Raw genomic sequence first — 17780 nt, 5'->3', positions numbered from 1 at the left:
ATTGTAAAAATGTAGACACAGATAGTAGTTACATTTGAAATAAACCCTGCAAATAAGGACATTTCATTAGTTTTCTGCCTTTCTTTGTTGCCAGATGACTACTAAAGTTGGGGTTAACTAACAGTTGATTAACAAAAGGATCAGTAACAGCAGGTTAATTCACAGCAGCACCGGAAACACAGCCACATGTGCATGTAGGTAAACTAATTTTGAAGCTACATTTAACCACTTCGAGGAACATTGGGGTCACAAGTCTTTGGCACCTATATTTTGGGGGTTGCGTGCTGAAAAGTATGGTAACCCCTGGTTTAGATAATCCAGAAATGGGCAAAGAGGCGAGGAGCCTTACCGCCTTGGTCAGAATGGACACACCCTTAATAATGCAATGATAATTACTCTTGATAATATAATCAACACAGATGAGCTGTGAAACAGTTCACCCACAGTGAAGGTTTTAGGAATACTTTCAGCACTTATTCATTAGCTTCATTTTCAAAACTGAACGTTGACGCTTGCTGGGATTAAAACCATGAAGGCTGCAAATACACTGTGCAAATCAAGGCCATTTGTGGCCTGTTTTTGAGCTGCACAACTGGCCACATTTCAGCTCCAACATTTTGTTGTCGGCAGGGAGGCATGACAGCCGATCATGGCCCCACAAGCTGCTCCCGAATGGTTGGATGAATTTTTGCATTGCCAGAAATTTTGGTTGGCCATCATCACACTCCTGCTCAGTGAAAGATGAGTCCCGAGCCAATTTCCAAACTTCAATTTTTTGTTTACCAGACTGTCAGCACAAAATGGAAAACAGCGTCTGAAAGCACCTCTGATGTTTGTTGATGGAACGGGCAAAATATTAGCAACGCCTTCCAATTTAATGCACTTCAGTACATAATATTTGATTACATAGTATAGTATTAAATCTTATTATAGGGGCAGCTGTGGCTCAGTGTTAGTCTGTTGTCTCTCAGTTGGAAGGTTGTGGCTATGATCCCGTGTCTCGCTGCAGAGATATCCACACTTAACCCCAAATGGCCCCTGGTGACTGTGCCAGCCGAGTGTGAATAGGCTTAGTTAATACTGATTGTCCCCTTGCCATATCAGCCTCTGCTATCAGAGGGTGAATGTGGTGTGATTGGGTCAATGTGACATGTTACGTAAAAAGTGAGAGAAGAAAGCAGTATATAACTACAGTCCATTTTTACTCCACCTCCCTCTTAGACTTCAATAAAACATTGAGCGTAGAATCGTCACCTTTCTGACCCTGACCACAAAAACTGAGAATGTAAAAGCTTCAGAAAAATGTAATTCAATGTGTAGCTGTTCTCAGGGATTGTAATAGATTGCACAGGTGGTGGTGGGATTACGGCTGATATGTGTAGAGCCCTGTATTGCATATGGACCTAAAAGAGACGTATCATCATCATTATTTTTGAAGTTTTAAAGGTAACCTTATTGACAACTGCCATCAATGTGCTCTGTCCTGACTGAACATGTACATATAGTGTGAGTTGTCATTCAACCATGACCATTAACTTCAAATGCCCAGTGCAGAATGAAAGCTGGAGTTGCTCCTTGTCAGATGTATGTGTAAATAAGCTAGTGTTAGACTAACGGCCAAATTCCACCAGATCCATGTCCGGTCTGTCTCCGATTCGTCACGGCACCTGATCTGATAGGTTTCTGTTCTAGTCAATGTGTTAACTTCCACTGGATCCGCTCTGTTGCGTTCCGGCTGCGTCTCTGATCCGGCAGGTCGGAGCCCTCTGGATCAGATACACAAGACTTCTATTTTTGGAGCATGACAGAGCAGACGGAGCGGGACAGGAAGTCAGGCACCAAAACAAAATGAAAACATCCGGTTAATTTTCAGAATAAAACACTCTGTGTTATCACCAGATCGTATTTCACTTAACTACAACAACAAACCGTCATGATGAGCGGAGCCAGGTCTGGAGTCAACAGGTCAGAGGTTTTCAGAGGACCAGAAAGACAACATGGATGAGGAGAGGAGGAGGAGAATCCTTGATTCAGTGATTACCGCAGGGAAACCTCGGTCACATCACTCCAGCTGTCCGGCGGTCCTGATCCATTCTGCGTTCTGAAAACACAACTGGTGGGTGTTGACGGATGAGAGAGCATGGAGCAGGACCGCAGCGGATTGGAGATGGCCCGTACACGGATCTAGTGGAAGTCCCGTGTAAAAGTGATCTAATGTAGTTAAACTACAGTATGTCTGTGTGTTGTTCTCTGAAGTACTACAAACCAAACTAACTTCATGATAATGTGTTTGCTGATGGAGCTACATGAACTTCTCAAATCACATGACAGAATATTACATAATTTCTCCTTCACACACAAACACCCATTCACACAGGCACTCTCACAAACTGTACTGGATTTAAGTAGGTTAATTAGTGCTGGATGGAGTTGGGGGCCGCAGAGTAGTTTGTTTACAAAATGATCTCAGTTATCTTTCCAGGCTTTCATGATAATTGCCAAATCGTAGTCCTGGATGAGTAAATGAGGATGACGCTGCATTCTTGTTTGCCTGTATTTAGGCATGCAGGTCTCTGCTTGGCTCTGCAAACAAGCTGGGGTGTTTGTGTGTGTGTGCACACATACATATTGTATATGTATGTGATGAATGTGTGGGTTTTAAATAACACACTCAATTAGATGCACACAAGTAAAGCACCAGAAATAACTGTCAACGGACGTCTCATCTGAGCTCCAGCAACTTCAGAGCTCTCTCGCGGTAATAGATGTCTGCCTCCGTTAACAAGGTCTGCCATGCAGACCAGAAAAAGAGAAGATAAGGGGCAAGACAGTGGAGAAGCTGTGTGCTTGTGTGTGTTTATGTGGGTGTAAAAAATGTGGCTTATTTTAGGGGGGGGGCAGAGATAGCTCCCTCTTTCAGATTGTACTTATCTGTGTCTCTGAGTTAGCCACAGACTCTCTCTCTCTCTCTCTCTCTCTCTTTCTGTTTTTCTCTCTCTCTCTGTCTCTCTCACTCTCTCTCTCTGTCTCTCTGTCTCTCTCTCTCTCTCTCTCTCTCTCTCTCTCTGTCTCTCTCACTCTCTCTCTCTCTCTCTCTCTCTCTCTCTCTCTCTCTCTCTGCTGTATATACTGTATGTATCAGGTCTCTTCAGTGTTTCCTTCTATGGAGACAATTTAAATTTGGTTACCTTGGATCCCTCGTGCAACTGCAGCATTTATTCAGTCATTTTAAAACCATTTGCAGATGAATGCCAGCTCTATCTGTGGAATTAGAGTGTCTGCACTTCTTGTTAATGTTCGTTGGGTAAACAGACAATCTGTTGTACAACACCTTACCTTGAATCACCAAGTCATCAAACACTGGTGAATCAAATCATTATTTACATTGTATCATTGCAGATGGCATGACATAGTTTAATTCTCAATGCAACTGTTTTAAGATATTTTCTCAATGCTGAAAATGTTGTTAAAGAAGAACTCAGGGCCTGATTCATAAAAAGGATTGTACTTTTCTTCTGTGCAATCTGTGCAAATAAAACTCAAAGAGAAACTCTCTAATTCACAAAGTGTACACAGAGGGTTAAATGCACCACAAAGCAAATGCCATCTCTGTGTGCTGGTGCTGTTTGCTTGAATTTAATTGAGAAAGTTTGGGGCGAAGTTGTCCCCTTTCAGTGTAAATGGCACACATTGCCAAAAATAAATGTTGAATTAACAAACAGCAGCACCAAAGGCCTGTGACATTCTCACTATCTGTTGACAATTGTGTGACCGCGTCCTTTACTTTCCATAGATCATGACAAAACTCCCATCTCTTGTGACCTGCACATAATTTATATCTCTGCCTCAAGTCTGTTAGCATTACTTTGACACTTTGATAACTAATACTATCATGATGGCGATATCCAGACTCAACACTTTTCCACGTTTGAAGACAATCAGGAGCTATTACACAACAGGCCTGGTAAAGAGGGTGTTGTTATCTGGATGAGCATCCTTGTTGGCTCACTCCTGATGTGACGCACAGTTTTTTATCACTAATGCATGAATCAGCTTTACAATGCACTGGTTACTGTTCCCTCCCCATCCAGCTCATCATCTGCATGTGGACAGGTCCAACTTGGACAGGATAAGAGCGCACACTGCAGCTCTGCACAGAGAACAGAATGCCTACAGCTTGTCACCACAATCAGATGCAGAACAAGAGAAAACTGCACAGAGCTGCAAAACTTTATGGGTTAGTTTGGGCTTGACTATCATTAGCGCAATATGTTTGTGTGAATTTGACCTTGAAATGCAGCAGATGGCGGGGCAAGTCTTGGCACTATCAGTAGTGAATTCACCCCTATGTTAGTACAAATCAGTACGTCAAAATAGTAATAAAGATCCTATTTGCTGGATCATCTTTTTAAGTTTCAGCTGACGTTTTGAAAGCAGTTGAGCCGGAACTGAACCTCTTGTCAAAATAGATTAGTATTACATTTCAGGGGCCAATGAATCGCTCTTGGAGGAAAAATTCAAACATTTCCAAAACAGGAGGATAAGAAAGACCAACATACTCTGCAAGTAAACAAACCACTTTGTAATTCCTTTGTTTCCTGTCTGACCTTGTCTGCTGACCACAGGTCAGTGAATCTGTCACAAAACATTTTGCACTGCAGCTCCCTCCATCTACTTTCACTCCTAACTCTGGTACACAAACATTCGCCCTGTCCAGAATAAACAGCATCTGTATGGAAAGTCCGTCTTTTTGGTACCAAACTGGTCGATTTCTGTGGAATTAAAAGACAGCTTTCAGATCTCTTTCTGATCAAGCTGCAAACTTTTCAATCCAATTTATGAATAAGCCCTCTGGTATCGACTTTTCAGCATTTTGGACTGACTTTCTGGTGGGTAACTCCATTGAATAAACAACTTCACCAGTCATGGTTTCGCAAATATGCAACCGCTATGATATCAAACAGCATACACTGCTCTATGATTCAGAACCTTTTCATTAATACCACATTGTATCCCTGGGAAAACACTTAATCAATATAGCTACAGTCTTAAAATTGAAAAAAAATGCAGAATTCAATTAACTGTAATTTTTTTTTTTTTACATATTCAAAACAAAAAACTCTCCATCTGTCAAAATAAGAGAGCAAACTGTGTCTAACTGTCGCTGAGGTACCGTCACTTTGACATGCTCTTCCTATGTATCCATCATCATGTTGGCATAAATAAAATGTTATGCCGTCAATCATTAAACTCAAGGGAAATATTACGTGTCAGGAATGTGATGTTTACATTTTCATTTGTCTGTCTGGATGCTTCAGGGCATCAGGTATGAGTCATGCTGCATTCACTTCACGAGCGCCCACATCACCGTGCTGCAGTGTGAAGGACGGTTCGAGCTCGGTGATCGATTGCTGTGTTGCAAATGTTGTAGCACAGGTGGAAAGATGGGCAGGAAAGGCAAGCTGACTACAAGTTCAACCACAGTCTGTTTTAACTAGTCCTAAAAGAAAAGCCAACTTGTTCAGTTGCATTTGGAAACACTATGATAGCGGTTGCTAACTTTAACATGTACAAAGAAAAAAAAGAAAAGAAAGAAGAAAATAACTCAAACAGACATTCACATTCCCAGAACGTCACTAAATCTCAACTAAGTGTTGTTTGTAAGGTCGTACAAAAGTGTTCAGGCTTTCTGTCGCAGCAGGCTGCATGTGAGTTACAGATATGGCCCTATGTTCCTTTATTATCCAGAAAAGTACCCTGCTTTTATTCAGAAAAATGCTCAACAGTTCAAAGGCGTGTTGTTTCGTCAGACGTTGTGTGTGTGTGTATCTTTTTTGCTCATTATGTTGTCTCTATGATTTCTCCAGTGTAGAAAAGCTGTCAGTTTTCAGTCCTTGCCAGTCTCAGCAGACGGCTTGAACGTCCTTCATCCTGAATTCGTCCGTCTCTGTCACAAACTGTGTCTGCAGCCTCCGTCTGTAAAATGCTTGTTGAATGTGAAAAAGACTTTTCTTACATCCCAGTAAGAGAGAGGAGTCCTTCAGTTGGACATAAAAGGTAGAAAAGTATCTAAGTGCCAGCTGTGGATCCAATTCATGTGATTGTGTCTGTGTTTCTGCACACACATGAATAAAATATCGCTGCTGTTTTGCATTTAATCCTGTGTGAGTTTGAGTGTGTGCATGTGTCACACTGTTTCTGGTAAACACAAAGCTTCCACAGCGTTACTGGGTCCCTGGGCGACTCCTCCAATCACAAAGAGCATGCTGTTTGTCTGCCAAAGGGCAGAGGAGCAGCGCGCCGTAGGCATGGGTGCCACATATTCCCAGCGCCGCTTCACAGGGTTGTAGCTCTCCACTGAGCCCAGCGGCGCCGGCTCATTACCTGCAAAATAAAAGAAACATGTTTGAAATTCAGCGTTTAGCAGCTCTCTCATTCAGTCTGACAAACAAATGGAAACATGCAAATATAAAGCTTGTTATAGTTTCTTTTCTTTACCTGAGAGGACTGTGGAAGCACATACAGATCTGAATTTTATTAACAACTCATTTGTGGACTTTAATCACCACCTAGGACTTTGTTGACATTTAACACTGTAAAAATATAGCACTGACATGTTTATCATGTACTTATTTTCTTTGGAAACCACTTCTCATTTGCATTAACACTTGTTAACTAATCACTGTCTCTCACATATTTCAGTGGGCAGTTTTTGAATACTAACACTTCAATAATATGGACATTATTTGCTACCACAGTGGACGCACAGATACACATACATGCTAACTCATCACACCTCTTATCAGTGAGTTATACAAAGAAACGAGTTGAAAAAAGGAGACAACCATCACCTCACCACTAAAATCACCTCCAGATATGAGACACGTGTTGCTACACCTTTAACAGTGAAATGGACTTTTCAGCACAGCCCAACAGCCGCTATGAGCAGAGCACTCTGCAGCAACTAACAGGTCACAGTGGCAAAGAAAAGCATCCTGTAACAGGCAGAAACCTTGAGCAGAACCAGACTCCTGCTGGGAATGCATAAGTTGCATCTTAATTTGTGGTACAAAGTCCACACCTAACCATATGTTGTAACGAGTCAGTTTGTTACTCATGTCATTGTTTGATTGCACCATGGAGATGTTGATTCATCTGAGCAAGTAGCATAACATCCAAACTAAGATATTGAAGTCTTTATTAAAAGTATAACTACACGTAGTGACTCTGCACAGCGTTAGAAACATTGAAAACATGACTGTCACTTTGCTCCGCGGCTTATTTACGTCTTCTGATGTTACTTTGGTTTTACCTCCCGACGAACACATTAGAATACGGCCCGTTTTGTTCCTCTACACTTTGGAGAAATGTAACGGTGAGACAAAGCTGATGAAATATTTGATGAACTTTAAGACAAGCTTTTATCTTTTAATGACAGCTTATTGGAAACGACTCACCACAGACACAGTCAAATAGAATATCTAGATTTTAGTGATGATGGTGACACGGGTCTGTTAATGTTGTTATTCAATGAATGAAATGTGTAAAAGGCATTAAAATATAATCTGACTTCAGAACTCCCTCTCACCAACTGCGTCGCCAATTTCCCCCTGCCTCTAAAATGTACGTACGCCTGGGTCAGAGTTTGCTTACCGGTAGTCACATTTTCACGTCAAGTTTGTTTTTATAAATCACAAACTTGGAGTGAAAACTGGTGTACGCCAATTTCAGGCCCTGTCTTGTGCGTAAGCAACCTTTATAAATGAGACCCCTGGACAGGAAGTCAGGTACAAGGATCGCATGCAACATCTGGCAATTTAAAAATAAAACATCATATACGGACTCCCGACCTTTTAAAGATCGTTTAGATCAGAAATACTCATGAATTATGGATGTAAGCTGCAAACAGCCACAGATCAGAGACCCGGGTCAACTACAACAGGACTTTAAGATGATAACTGTGTCAGAAGTTAACGGGACAACAAAGCAGAGCCAAATTTTTCATATTAAACTCATCTAAAACTGCAAAAATTAAACTTAACAGTTCTGCAGCATACTCAGTGATGATTAAAGCACAAAAGTAATGGAATACTGTCCAAATGAGCAGAAATTCAACCACAGAAAGGCTCTGTGACCTGTTGTTTGTATGTGGTTCTCTCTATACTGGACCCAGCTGATCCTGGCTGCTATGAGCTGGCGCTACGCTCCAAACACGCGTCCTGTGGACCAGGGCGCAAGCCCTCGGACGGAGCAAAGCCGTGTCGCTGACGGAACGTGGCGCACACTCATCCTGGATTTTTGGGGTCACAAACACCCCATTTGGAAAAGTGCATTTCACTGATTAGCCAAATTGCCTCTGAACAGGCTAACAACTGAAAACTAACTGAAGTGAATAATATAGCAGCAAAATGTATCCAGAATCTTATTCTTTTGGTCATGACCCACAGCTCATGACCATAGGTGAGGGTTGGAACGTAGGCTGACTGGTAATTTCAAAGCTTTGCCTTCCAGCTCAGCTCCCTCTTCACCACAAGGGTCCGGTACATCTCCCGCAAGTTTGTTCTGAATTATAACATACAAACAAGGCTACTTTTCTTTATGTGTGCTTAGCTGGTGCAAAGCCCAGTACAGACCTCATAAAGAAAAAAAAGGCATCTAATCCTCCTCCATGAAATAGAATAATTCAACAAAAAACTAATATGTTGCAATGCTTGAAGATTTTCACTCTTAAATCTTCTTTACAGGAAGTCAGTATCATTTTCCTCCGTTAAACACGGTCTCTTCCTTCCCTTAACAAAGCTGTCACTGCTTATTCCCAGGTCTGAAGAAGCAAAAACGCTCCTTAAAATAAATAAATGAGTGTATCTTAATGTAAATGTAATTGTCTTGAGACGCCTCTGGTGGTGTGTTACAGCTTCATTTAAAATGTGTCAATTAGCTCTGACTGTAGGCTCAGAGATATTCTTCAACATATTTAAAGAATTCAAAATAACAAACCAGGAAACATTAAATGCAAATGTGTCAGGATATTAATTTCAAATATGGCCGATTTAATTTTAGCTTCAGGAAAAGAAACCGAGACGTTTGCATTAGAATTAAAATATGACATTTCTAAGGTTCACTGTGTTCTCCATCTCCTCTTCTCTCCCTCGTTCCACTTCCCTCCCCCTCTCTCCATCGTTCTCACCTCAGGTGCAACGCTCACCGTCATTATACATCAGCTGGTGCTAAGTTGTTTCCGTTCCCATGGAGACCCACATCACAGCGAGTCCCCAAATAATATGGATTTGATGAGTGTATGGTGTGTGTGTGTGTGTGTGTGTCCATCTAAGGAGGATTATTGTCATCATTTTGTTGGAAGAACAAAGTGGCAGCACCGAGACGGCCTTTTCAAAGCTGCTCAGGACGCAGCTCCTTTATCATCCTTTCTAAAGACACACATGTGAACCAACAGCCGTGACTGCACACATAAACACACACCATACATACACACACACACACACACACACACACACACACACACACACACACACACACACACACACGCACACACACACACACACACACACACACACAGAAGAGAAACACACTACACACTGCTCTGGGTGCTCAAAGGCTTCCTGTTGCTGCTTTGATTCACAGCCCACGGACGTCATGTTAATTCATCAGCCGCTCCTCTCTTCCTCCTCCTCTCCTCTGCGTCCCTTCTCTTTTTGACCTCCATTCCTCCCTCTTTACCTTCATCCTTCTATTCATTATCTCTCTCACTTGTTGGTCTTCCATTTGGTTCTGTATTCTTGTCTCGAGGACATCCAGATTGTTCTTTTCTCCTCCACACGTCTGCTTTTAAACATTCTTAGAAACTACTCCTCTCTTAACCTGCACACATCTGTCCTCCTTCTCTTCCCCCTAGTTTCTGCACTACTCATCCACCCCCCCCCCCCCTCGTCTCTCCTGCTCTCGTTTTTGCTTCCTTTCTTCCCGTTTGATACCTCTTGCCTAAAGCTGTCTCCCATTTCTTCTGCCTCTGTCACCCCTCCAACTCCCAACCTCTGTTGTATTGTTCTTCGTCTCCTCTGTTCTTGTCCTTTTCTTTCGAACACTTTCTTTTGTTCACACACTTTTACACACAATGAGCTACAGCACATGAAGTATGGCAGCTTCAGTTTTTCTTTCACTTTTGGCCAACGCAACTTATCCAAAGCCTTTCATGTGATCCTCGAAGACAGAGGTTTATTCATGAAGTCTATGTTAGGATCCTTTCTTTGACATCAGCCGTCAACAGCTGTACAATGTTCCTGCCCTTGTCATCGATACATTAGATGGATTAAACATTTACTTTTCTTTCACTTAAATTCTTCTGAACTGGAGAAGCCTTTCGGAGGAGAGGTGAAACGTCTTCAAGAATTTCTACCAGTCCAGTTGTCTTAAGGATTAAGCTTTGGATTACCATGACCTGGATGACTGAGAACCTTCACAGACATTTCACTTAAATTCCTTTAATCACAACGTTCTCTGAGCTTAAAGACGTTGAAGTTTCTGCAAGTAGGCTGGCACCTTATATTTTACATCGTACTGTTCATAGTTTCACTTGTGTGTAAAAGACGACAATCACCACCCGAGTGCATGTGCAACAGAGACCCCAGAGCAGTAAGGGATAATGTATGATGAGCAGGTAGTTATGGGGAATAGAATCCCTTCAGGGTGATACATTATACATACATTACCCGGCTACTAACTTTAGATACAAACATGTTGTCAAAAAACATTGATTGAAGATTATTTTATTGATTCAAATGATTTATGTTTAAAGTTTTTAAAAATAGTCCCAGTGATTCCTCGTCAGTGATCGTTCCATGGTGATGGATTTTTCTCTGCCTGTTGCGGTGGATTGAACATGAAACTGTCCTCATTCAGCTCTCCTTCTTCTCTGAGCTCTGTGGTTCACACACCTTTAAAAAGAAACTAATGTCACAACTTTGAACCCTGCTGCTATCATCACCACCACTCATGGTTTAAGTTTCTTTGGAGAGATCACTACCCTAAAGTTTCTCTCACCTGCTCCGCTCCTTCATCAGATTGATGGACAGGATCCAATATGAAAACATCCTTAGCCTGCCAGTTTAACATGCTAACTGCAGCTGTATGTATGTTTGTGTTTTTAACTTTCACTACGATAATGTTTTGGTGAGGACCGGTTTTGAATCAGTCACGATCATATGGTCGAGAATCAACGGCGCTCGTGCATGTGAGCGGGGGGGCGTCGTTTTGGAGGAGTTCCGAGGGAGGAGGGGAGGGGTTAGACGGAGTCATGTGGAAAAGCTACATTCGAATTCATGCTGGTTTTCCGAGACTACCAACCCTAGCTTTAAAGAGGAATTAAAGAGGAATTAAAAGTCTCATGTAAACGTAGCCATTGTTTTCATGCTAACGGAAGCTAACGTTTTTACCTCACCTTACAGTCTATGGTGTCAACAAGCTAAGCTAAATGTGTCTGAACTCTTTTCCAAGGATTGATTTGACATGACGTGTGATCAGTTTGACTCTGGTGTTGCTTATGTTAGTGAAAGTTAATAACTGCCATCAAGGGGTTTTGACCAATCAGAATCAAGTATCTTACACAACCGGAAGATCAGTAAGACAGCCGGGTCATAATACAAGTTAACACTCACTTGCACACAGTTCTGTCAGGTAACTCAGGCAAAGTCTGCAGCAAAGCATGTATACAGAACCCCAGCCTTCAGGAAGCCTCCTCTGCTGTTGTCATGCAGAAAATGAAAGTTTCTCTTTTGAAATGACTAATTTGTTCTTTTAAGGAGATTCACCAACTGGTGATGTCACAAATTGATCAAATTTTGTGTTGATCTTGCTGAATTCTCATGTGACTTTATGGACAAGCTGTTCAGAGCAACCCGGTCTCATCTTGGGATTACTCCAGCACATACTAACCTCACAATTTGAAACTTTAAAACACATGTTTGGTTTTAACATTCAACATTTTAACTTAATGTTTGTTTTAAATTAAGAAAAAAAACAAAGCATCCACTTCTTTAAAGCTGGTGTTGGTAGTCAGATTTAGATACACTTCTTGTTATACTGGTTAAAATGATCTTTATGCCCCGATGGCAATCAATACATAATGTGTTCTTAAAAAAGAGGAGTCCTGAGGAAATGATACATTCTAATTCATGCTAGTTTTCTGTGACTACCGACCCTAGCTTTAAGTTGAATAATCCCAGCCACCCTCCAAAAAAACAAAATAACAAAAAAACGTGACTACACGCAGCCATGCTGCATCGGTCATTTGAATTGTGAGCTGTTCGATGTCTCATCTCTAGAAACACTCAGACACAAAATGCAGAATCTGTACACCTGACCGATTTTAGAAAGGGAAGAGTTCTGGCTCTTGTTTGTGGTCCGAGTAAGTATCGTCTTTTAGAGTTTGAGCGGGCATGGGATGCATACAGGACAACAATATTAAGCTAATACAAGAGGAGGAACAGGATCCACCATAGCGCATCCCTGAAAACCAACAGCAGACATCCAACAACAAATTAGTTTTAATTTCCTCAAACATACATCTGAAAGCAAGTACAGCTAAAAGTCACATCTTGGATGTTGTCTTTTAACACCGACTCTATTCTCTCTTCCCAAGTTGATAACAGTTGCAATGCACAGAAACAGAAGTCTGGGCCTGAAATCCTTTATCATGAACCACCAATGGAGCGACGCCTGCGAGCTAGTTCAGGCAGACAACTCGAGCTGCAATGCCATACACGTCACATGTCCCACTCTCATATCCATCATCCAATCCTGCCCTCTGCCTCTCAAATTGGCAGTCTATTTAAACTGGGGAAAAATCTCCCATCTCTCCCTCTGCCTGTCAACGCCTCTGCTGCTGCATGCCATTGCTGATATTTTCTTCTTCCCCGCCGCCTCCCCAGCTTCCACCTGCAGGCTCCGGGGGTGTTTAGTATGTTTTGCTCATCACTCCTCAAAGTCTGCATGTAAACTTATCTGCAGGGAGTGATGAGGCCGGAGCCTGGGCGCCAAACATGAATATGTATTTGCTGCTACAATAAACAATTTAAACGTGAGTTGTCTGACTGAAGTGACATTAGACAGCTGTGAAAAGTTAGCCATCGCTCCCAAAAGCAGTGTTTACGTCTGTCCACAGCCAATGGGTTTGAAGGCAGTACCAGGTTGGATGGAGCACCTTTGTAAAGTCCCAAAGGACTGATTGGCTTTGGTAGTAACATGCATATGGTTCTCAATGGAGTGATTTACAGGTCATTATTTATGTGAAGAAACAAAGTTTTGGTAAAAACATGAAACCATCAAATGTTCTGCTGAAGCTGATACAGCTTTTGCTCTCTTGCTGAAAATGAAGAACCATACTTCATCAGATTCAGAATTTGCTGTCAGTTGTTTTGATAATTGGAGTTATATGTTTGAAACATGAAAAGGAATTGCTCTGACATTTCACTTCAAAAGAACCCATCATGAGTCAGACTGATGAGAGAGAGAGACAAACGTGTGATGCAACAAGCCAGGGAACAAGTGCACTGGTACACATATATCAGTATGCTTGGCGTCGTTATTAAGTGTTAAGTATTGCTGTTGCTAGATATTCTGGCCATAAATCAACTTCCTCCCCTGATCATAATTCATTTAAAGCACGACAGAGCCAGAAGTGTTCACTCACTCTTTGAGTACAGCGTACAGAAAGACCCGGAGCTGAGGTAAAAAAGAGCTGAGCTAACAGCTCCATGATAGGGACAGAGCATATTATGAAGGGAATAGGGGAGGCTTACTGTTCTGTTGAAGTTGTTGAAAGGACAGACCCTGCAGCCAGGGAGAATATTTTCATTATGATAGGGTCTGTGGAGTAATCTATGAAATAAAAGAGTGGCTCTTGAAAATTGCCGGAACAGATACATTTCACAGGATGAACTGAGTGGAGATAAATTTCCTTTTTTAAAGTGTTTCGACCCCTGACTCCGTCTCTTTCTGCTGCAAGCTACGACTACTGAGGAGCCAGACTCGGATTTCTTCTTGGATCCATCTGCACACATTTATAACGAGGACCAGATTCACAATTTAGCCTGCACTAGATGTATTCTCTAACAAACGGACAGATTGGACACTCAGTGATGGTGCGGGCTGCATTCAGAGCCTTATTCAATGAGCGAGTTCAACATACCTCGGGTATCTTTTGGTGATCTGGCTTCACTAATCCTGAGAAAGGAGATTACTCTAAATGGTCTCATGAAGCTGGTTTCAGACACAACAAATCAACCCCAAGTTACTCTGAATCACTGCAAACATGAAAGTCTGCCGTCAGCAGACAAACTTTTACAAGTTAAACACTGCTAGTTATTGTGTCTAATTATTTTACTGTCTTTTAAGGTGTGTTTTTATTATTATTATTATTATTATTGTTATTATTGTTGTTATTATTATTATTATTATTATTATTATTATTATTATTATTATTATTATTATTGTTATTGTTATCGTTATTATTATTATTATAAGTAGTAGTATAATTATTATTATTAGTAGTATTAGTAGTAGTAGTAGTAGTAGTATAATTATTATTATTATTATTAGTAGTAGTAGTAGTAGTAGTATAAGTATAATTATTATTATTATTATTATTATTATTATTATTATTATTTTGTTCATTTGTTTTTATTTTCTATTTTTTCAAAACTACAATCAGCCCCTCTGTATTTGTAAAATGAACAAGAACTGGCAGGCAAGAGTGAATGTACAGATTTAGCATTGTGATATTTTCCCATCATAAGTGCACATTACGTCTGACAATAATAATTTAAGTTAAGGTGTTAACTTAAATTCGGGAGCAGGACCACGCCTAAACCACACCCTCAATCACCTGACAACCCTACTTAAACATAGCCAGCCTACTCCAACTGCTTGTCTGTTACTCTTCAACCCACCCTCCCTCACCTTTCTGTACTCCACTTAACCTTTTTTCTTATCCCCTTCTGCTCAACTTGTGCTCGTTTCTTCTGTGCCCTTGTCTAATTCCAGGTACAACCTGGGTCAAGATCAGCTCTGGCTGGATAACGTTGAGACGGGACCCCCATCCAGAGTCTCCTTCTGCTCGGCCACACTTCGCACAAATAATTAATTAAATATTCAAACTTATATCCTTGTGTGGTGTGGTCCTTGCTAGTGAAATCACCTTTATAACCATTAACTAATTTGTTGCTGTGATTTATTCTTTGGCGTATGGCAGTTTTAGAGTTCATATTTCAGCTGTAGCCCTGACAATATAAAACGTGGCAGTATGGAGAGAAAATGACTGTAAACATGATTGAAAGCTGTGATGTTACATCTAATAAGTTCAACAACTTCAAGGCTCTGATGCCGGCCTACTCTATTTTCAAATCATGAAGGTGGACAAAGTGTCCTGTGGGTCTCTCTCGATCATCTCGCAGAGCTCCATGAAAAAGTGATTTGATTGGTCAGTGGGAGGTGTTTTAGATGATGATCTCCAACCTTGAACAAAACTTGTTTTTGGAGCAGGTCAGATGTTCTTCATAAGTTACCATAGTCATCTACCCCTGTATAAGTTAACCATCTTCGTAGACCTTAAAACCTGGAGTCCACCCTGAAGTAACCTTATTAACCCATTATCCTGTTTCCTAGTCGGTCCACTGGTTGAACTAAACGGTTTGTGTTTTTGTTTGTGTGTTTCCAGAGAACCTTCGTTGCATGGTTGATTAATCTGCCAATAGACTTCTTAATACACTGTCAGTGTTTACACCAGCCTCTGTGTGTGTATACTAAATATCTGTGTGTGTGTGTAATATTGCTGATGCATGCAGGAATGCAGAAACGATTCAATGTCTGCATAACAAGCATGTTATCAAGAATAATCGAGGCCCTCTGATTGATTTGTAGCATCCTCTAGTTTCTCTTCACACTTTATTGACTTCAACAAATGCAGCTCAGTCGAGGAGAAAATCGAAAGTTAATGGAAAATTAACGTAGTTGCGCGTGTGTTAGTGTGTTAGTGTGTGAATAATGTATTCGTGTGGGTGTTGTTTTTCATAATTAAGAGCTGTGGTGTTTGCTGTTGAATGAAGTCAGCAAAATCAACTGACTGTAAGTGGTGAGTCCTTTATCATAATTAAGAGCTGTGGTGTTTGCTGTTGAATGAAGTCAGCAATAACAACTGACTGTAAGTGGTGAGTCCTGTATCATGCGCTAAGAGGAGGGTAAAACATTTAAATATTGTTATTGTAAGCATATGTGCCGTCGTTATTGTATAAGAATAAGCTTCACATGGTTTTGTGCCTTGTATTTCATACATAGGTTCACAAATTAGGGTCTAGCTCTTGTAAAGTATGTCCATCACTCTCAGGATTGCCATGGTTGTTGTTCAGTCTCTAGCTCTAGATTTATCTGTCACCAAAGAAAAACTCACAACAAAGACATCACATTGGGAAAATAATAGAGGAGCTGACCTAGACCACCAGCAGCAATTACTCTTCCTCCCAGGCATCCTGCCACAAAGTCAGCCCTCTTCTCCCTCATCCTGGACATCCGGCTGGGTTTGATCCAAATACCTGCAACATGTGAACAAACAGAAGAGACTGTGAGACATCCTGGTCTGTCAACATAAACAGAACACACACAGGGCCTGATCTACTAAGATCCCAAATAACGAGCGCTAATTTGCGTGTGCAAATAATAATTTTGCGCGTGCTATTTCTGGGCGTGTTGCGGGTGATCTACTAAGACTGCGTGCGCAAATGATAACGAGTGCAAAAGTGGTGCGGACCGCCCTATATGAATGAGGATTTTGTGTGTGCTATCGGCTGTCACCATGGAGAGTTTGAGAGAACAGAGTGGTCTTAAGCGATAAATGAAGTTTGAAGACATGGAGTTGGAGGTCTTTGTGGAGGAGGGAAATAAACACATCGGTGAACTCCAGCAGAGACATCTCAGCGTTAGAAATGCGATTTGGGAGGCCATCTGTGAAAAGGTGAATGATGTGAGAAAAAACAGAAGATCTGCCCATGAAATAAACACATCTACTCTTCTCCAAAACGCAATCAGTGTTTTGATGGAGTTTAGAGAGCGATTTGATGAGGCTTAGTCTGCCACTCTTGCTCTAGAAAAGTTAGGCGTCACTTGGATGAAGACAGTCGCCTCACTGTCCCAGGGAGCAACTTTCGGGTGAACGTTTTCAATGCCTGATATCATCATCCAGCAACTGTCCCAAAGATTCACCAGCTTAAATGGAACTGGGAACATGTTTGAGTCAATTCGCCCCAACACACTGCTACAAGCACGGGATGAGGAGTTACGCAGAGCTGCCTGGCGCAGCTCAGTGAGCGCTCATTCACGTTAAAACTAACTAAAAACCCCTTGATGAGCACGATGGGACAGAATAGACTGAGTGGACATGTCATGTTATCTATTGAGAATGACAGATCAAAGAAAATGGACATACAGTGCATCGTGGACAAGTCGGCGGAGCTTAAGGCTCGTCCAAACAGTGGTGAGTAGGCCGAGTACTTCATATTGATTTTTTGTTTGTATGTGAACATGTGGGCCGCTGTGCCAACTTTACTAAACTTTATAGCTGCTGATACAGTGACCTACTGTGCTCTCATTAGTTGAAAAAGTTAAAGTGGGTGTAAGAATGATGCGGTCGCTTTCCGTGGTGCTGAACTGCTTTGAATTTGTGTTGTTTTATTATTATTATTTTGTTATCTTGGTTTGATTAACTAAAACATTTA

The 17780-nt window shown here is 41.3% G+C and overlaps 1 protein-coding gene across 1 annotated transcript in view; it reads right to left on the bottom strand.

The window, feature by feature from the left end:
* Positions 1-3202: 3202 nt before the first annotated feature.
* The window catches only part of klhdc8b (kelch domain containing 8B), a 102716-nt gene continuing 88138 nt past the window's right edge, over positions 3203-17780 (bottom strand). The window contains exons 4-5 of the mRNA XM_034694850.1: positions 16500-16601; positions 3203-6384 (exon numbers count right to left, since the gene is read on the bottom strand). Of these exons, the coding sequence (XP_034550741.1) occupies positions 6188-6384; positions 16500-16601 (299 nt within the window). The 3' untranslated portion in view covers positions 3203-6187. The remainder of the gene's footprint in view (positions 6385-16499; positions 16602-17780) is intronic.

The sequence above is a fragment of the Notolabrus celidotus genome, chromosome 11 (assembly GCF_009762535.1).
Source record: "Notolabrus celidotus isolate fNotCel1 chromosome 11, fNotCel1.pri, whole genome shotgun sequence".
In the NCBI taxonomy this organism is placed as follows: domain Eukaryota; kingdom Metazoa; phylum Chordata; class Actinopteri; order Labriformes; family Labridae; genus Notolabrus; species Notolabrus celidotus.
Note: the sequence above shows the minus strand (reverse complement) of the source record. Positions and strands in the feature narration are given on the sequence as shown.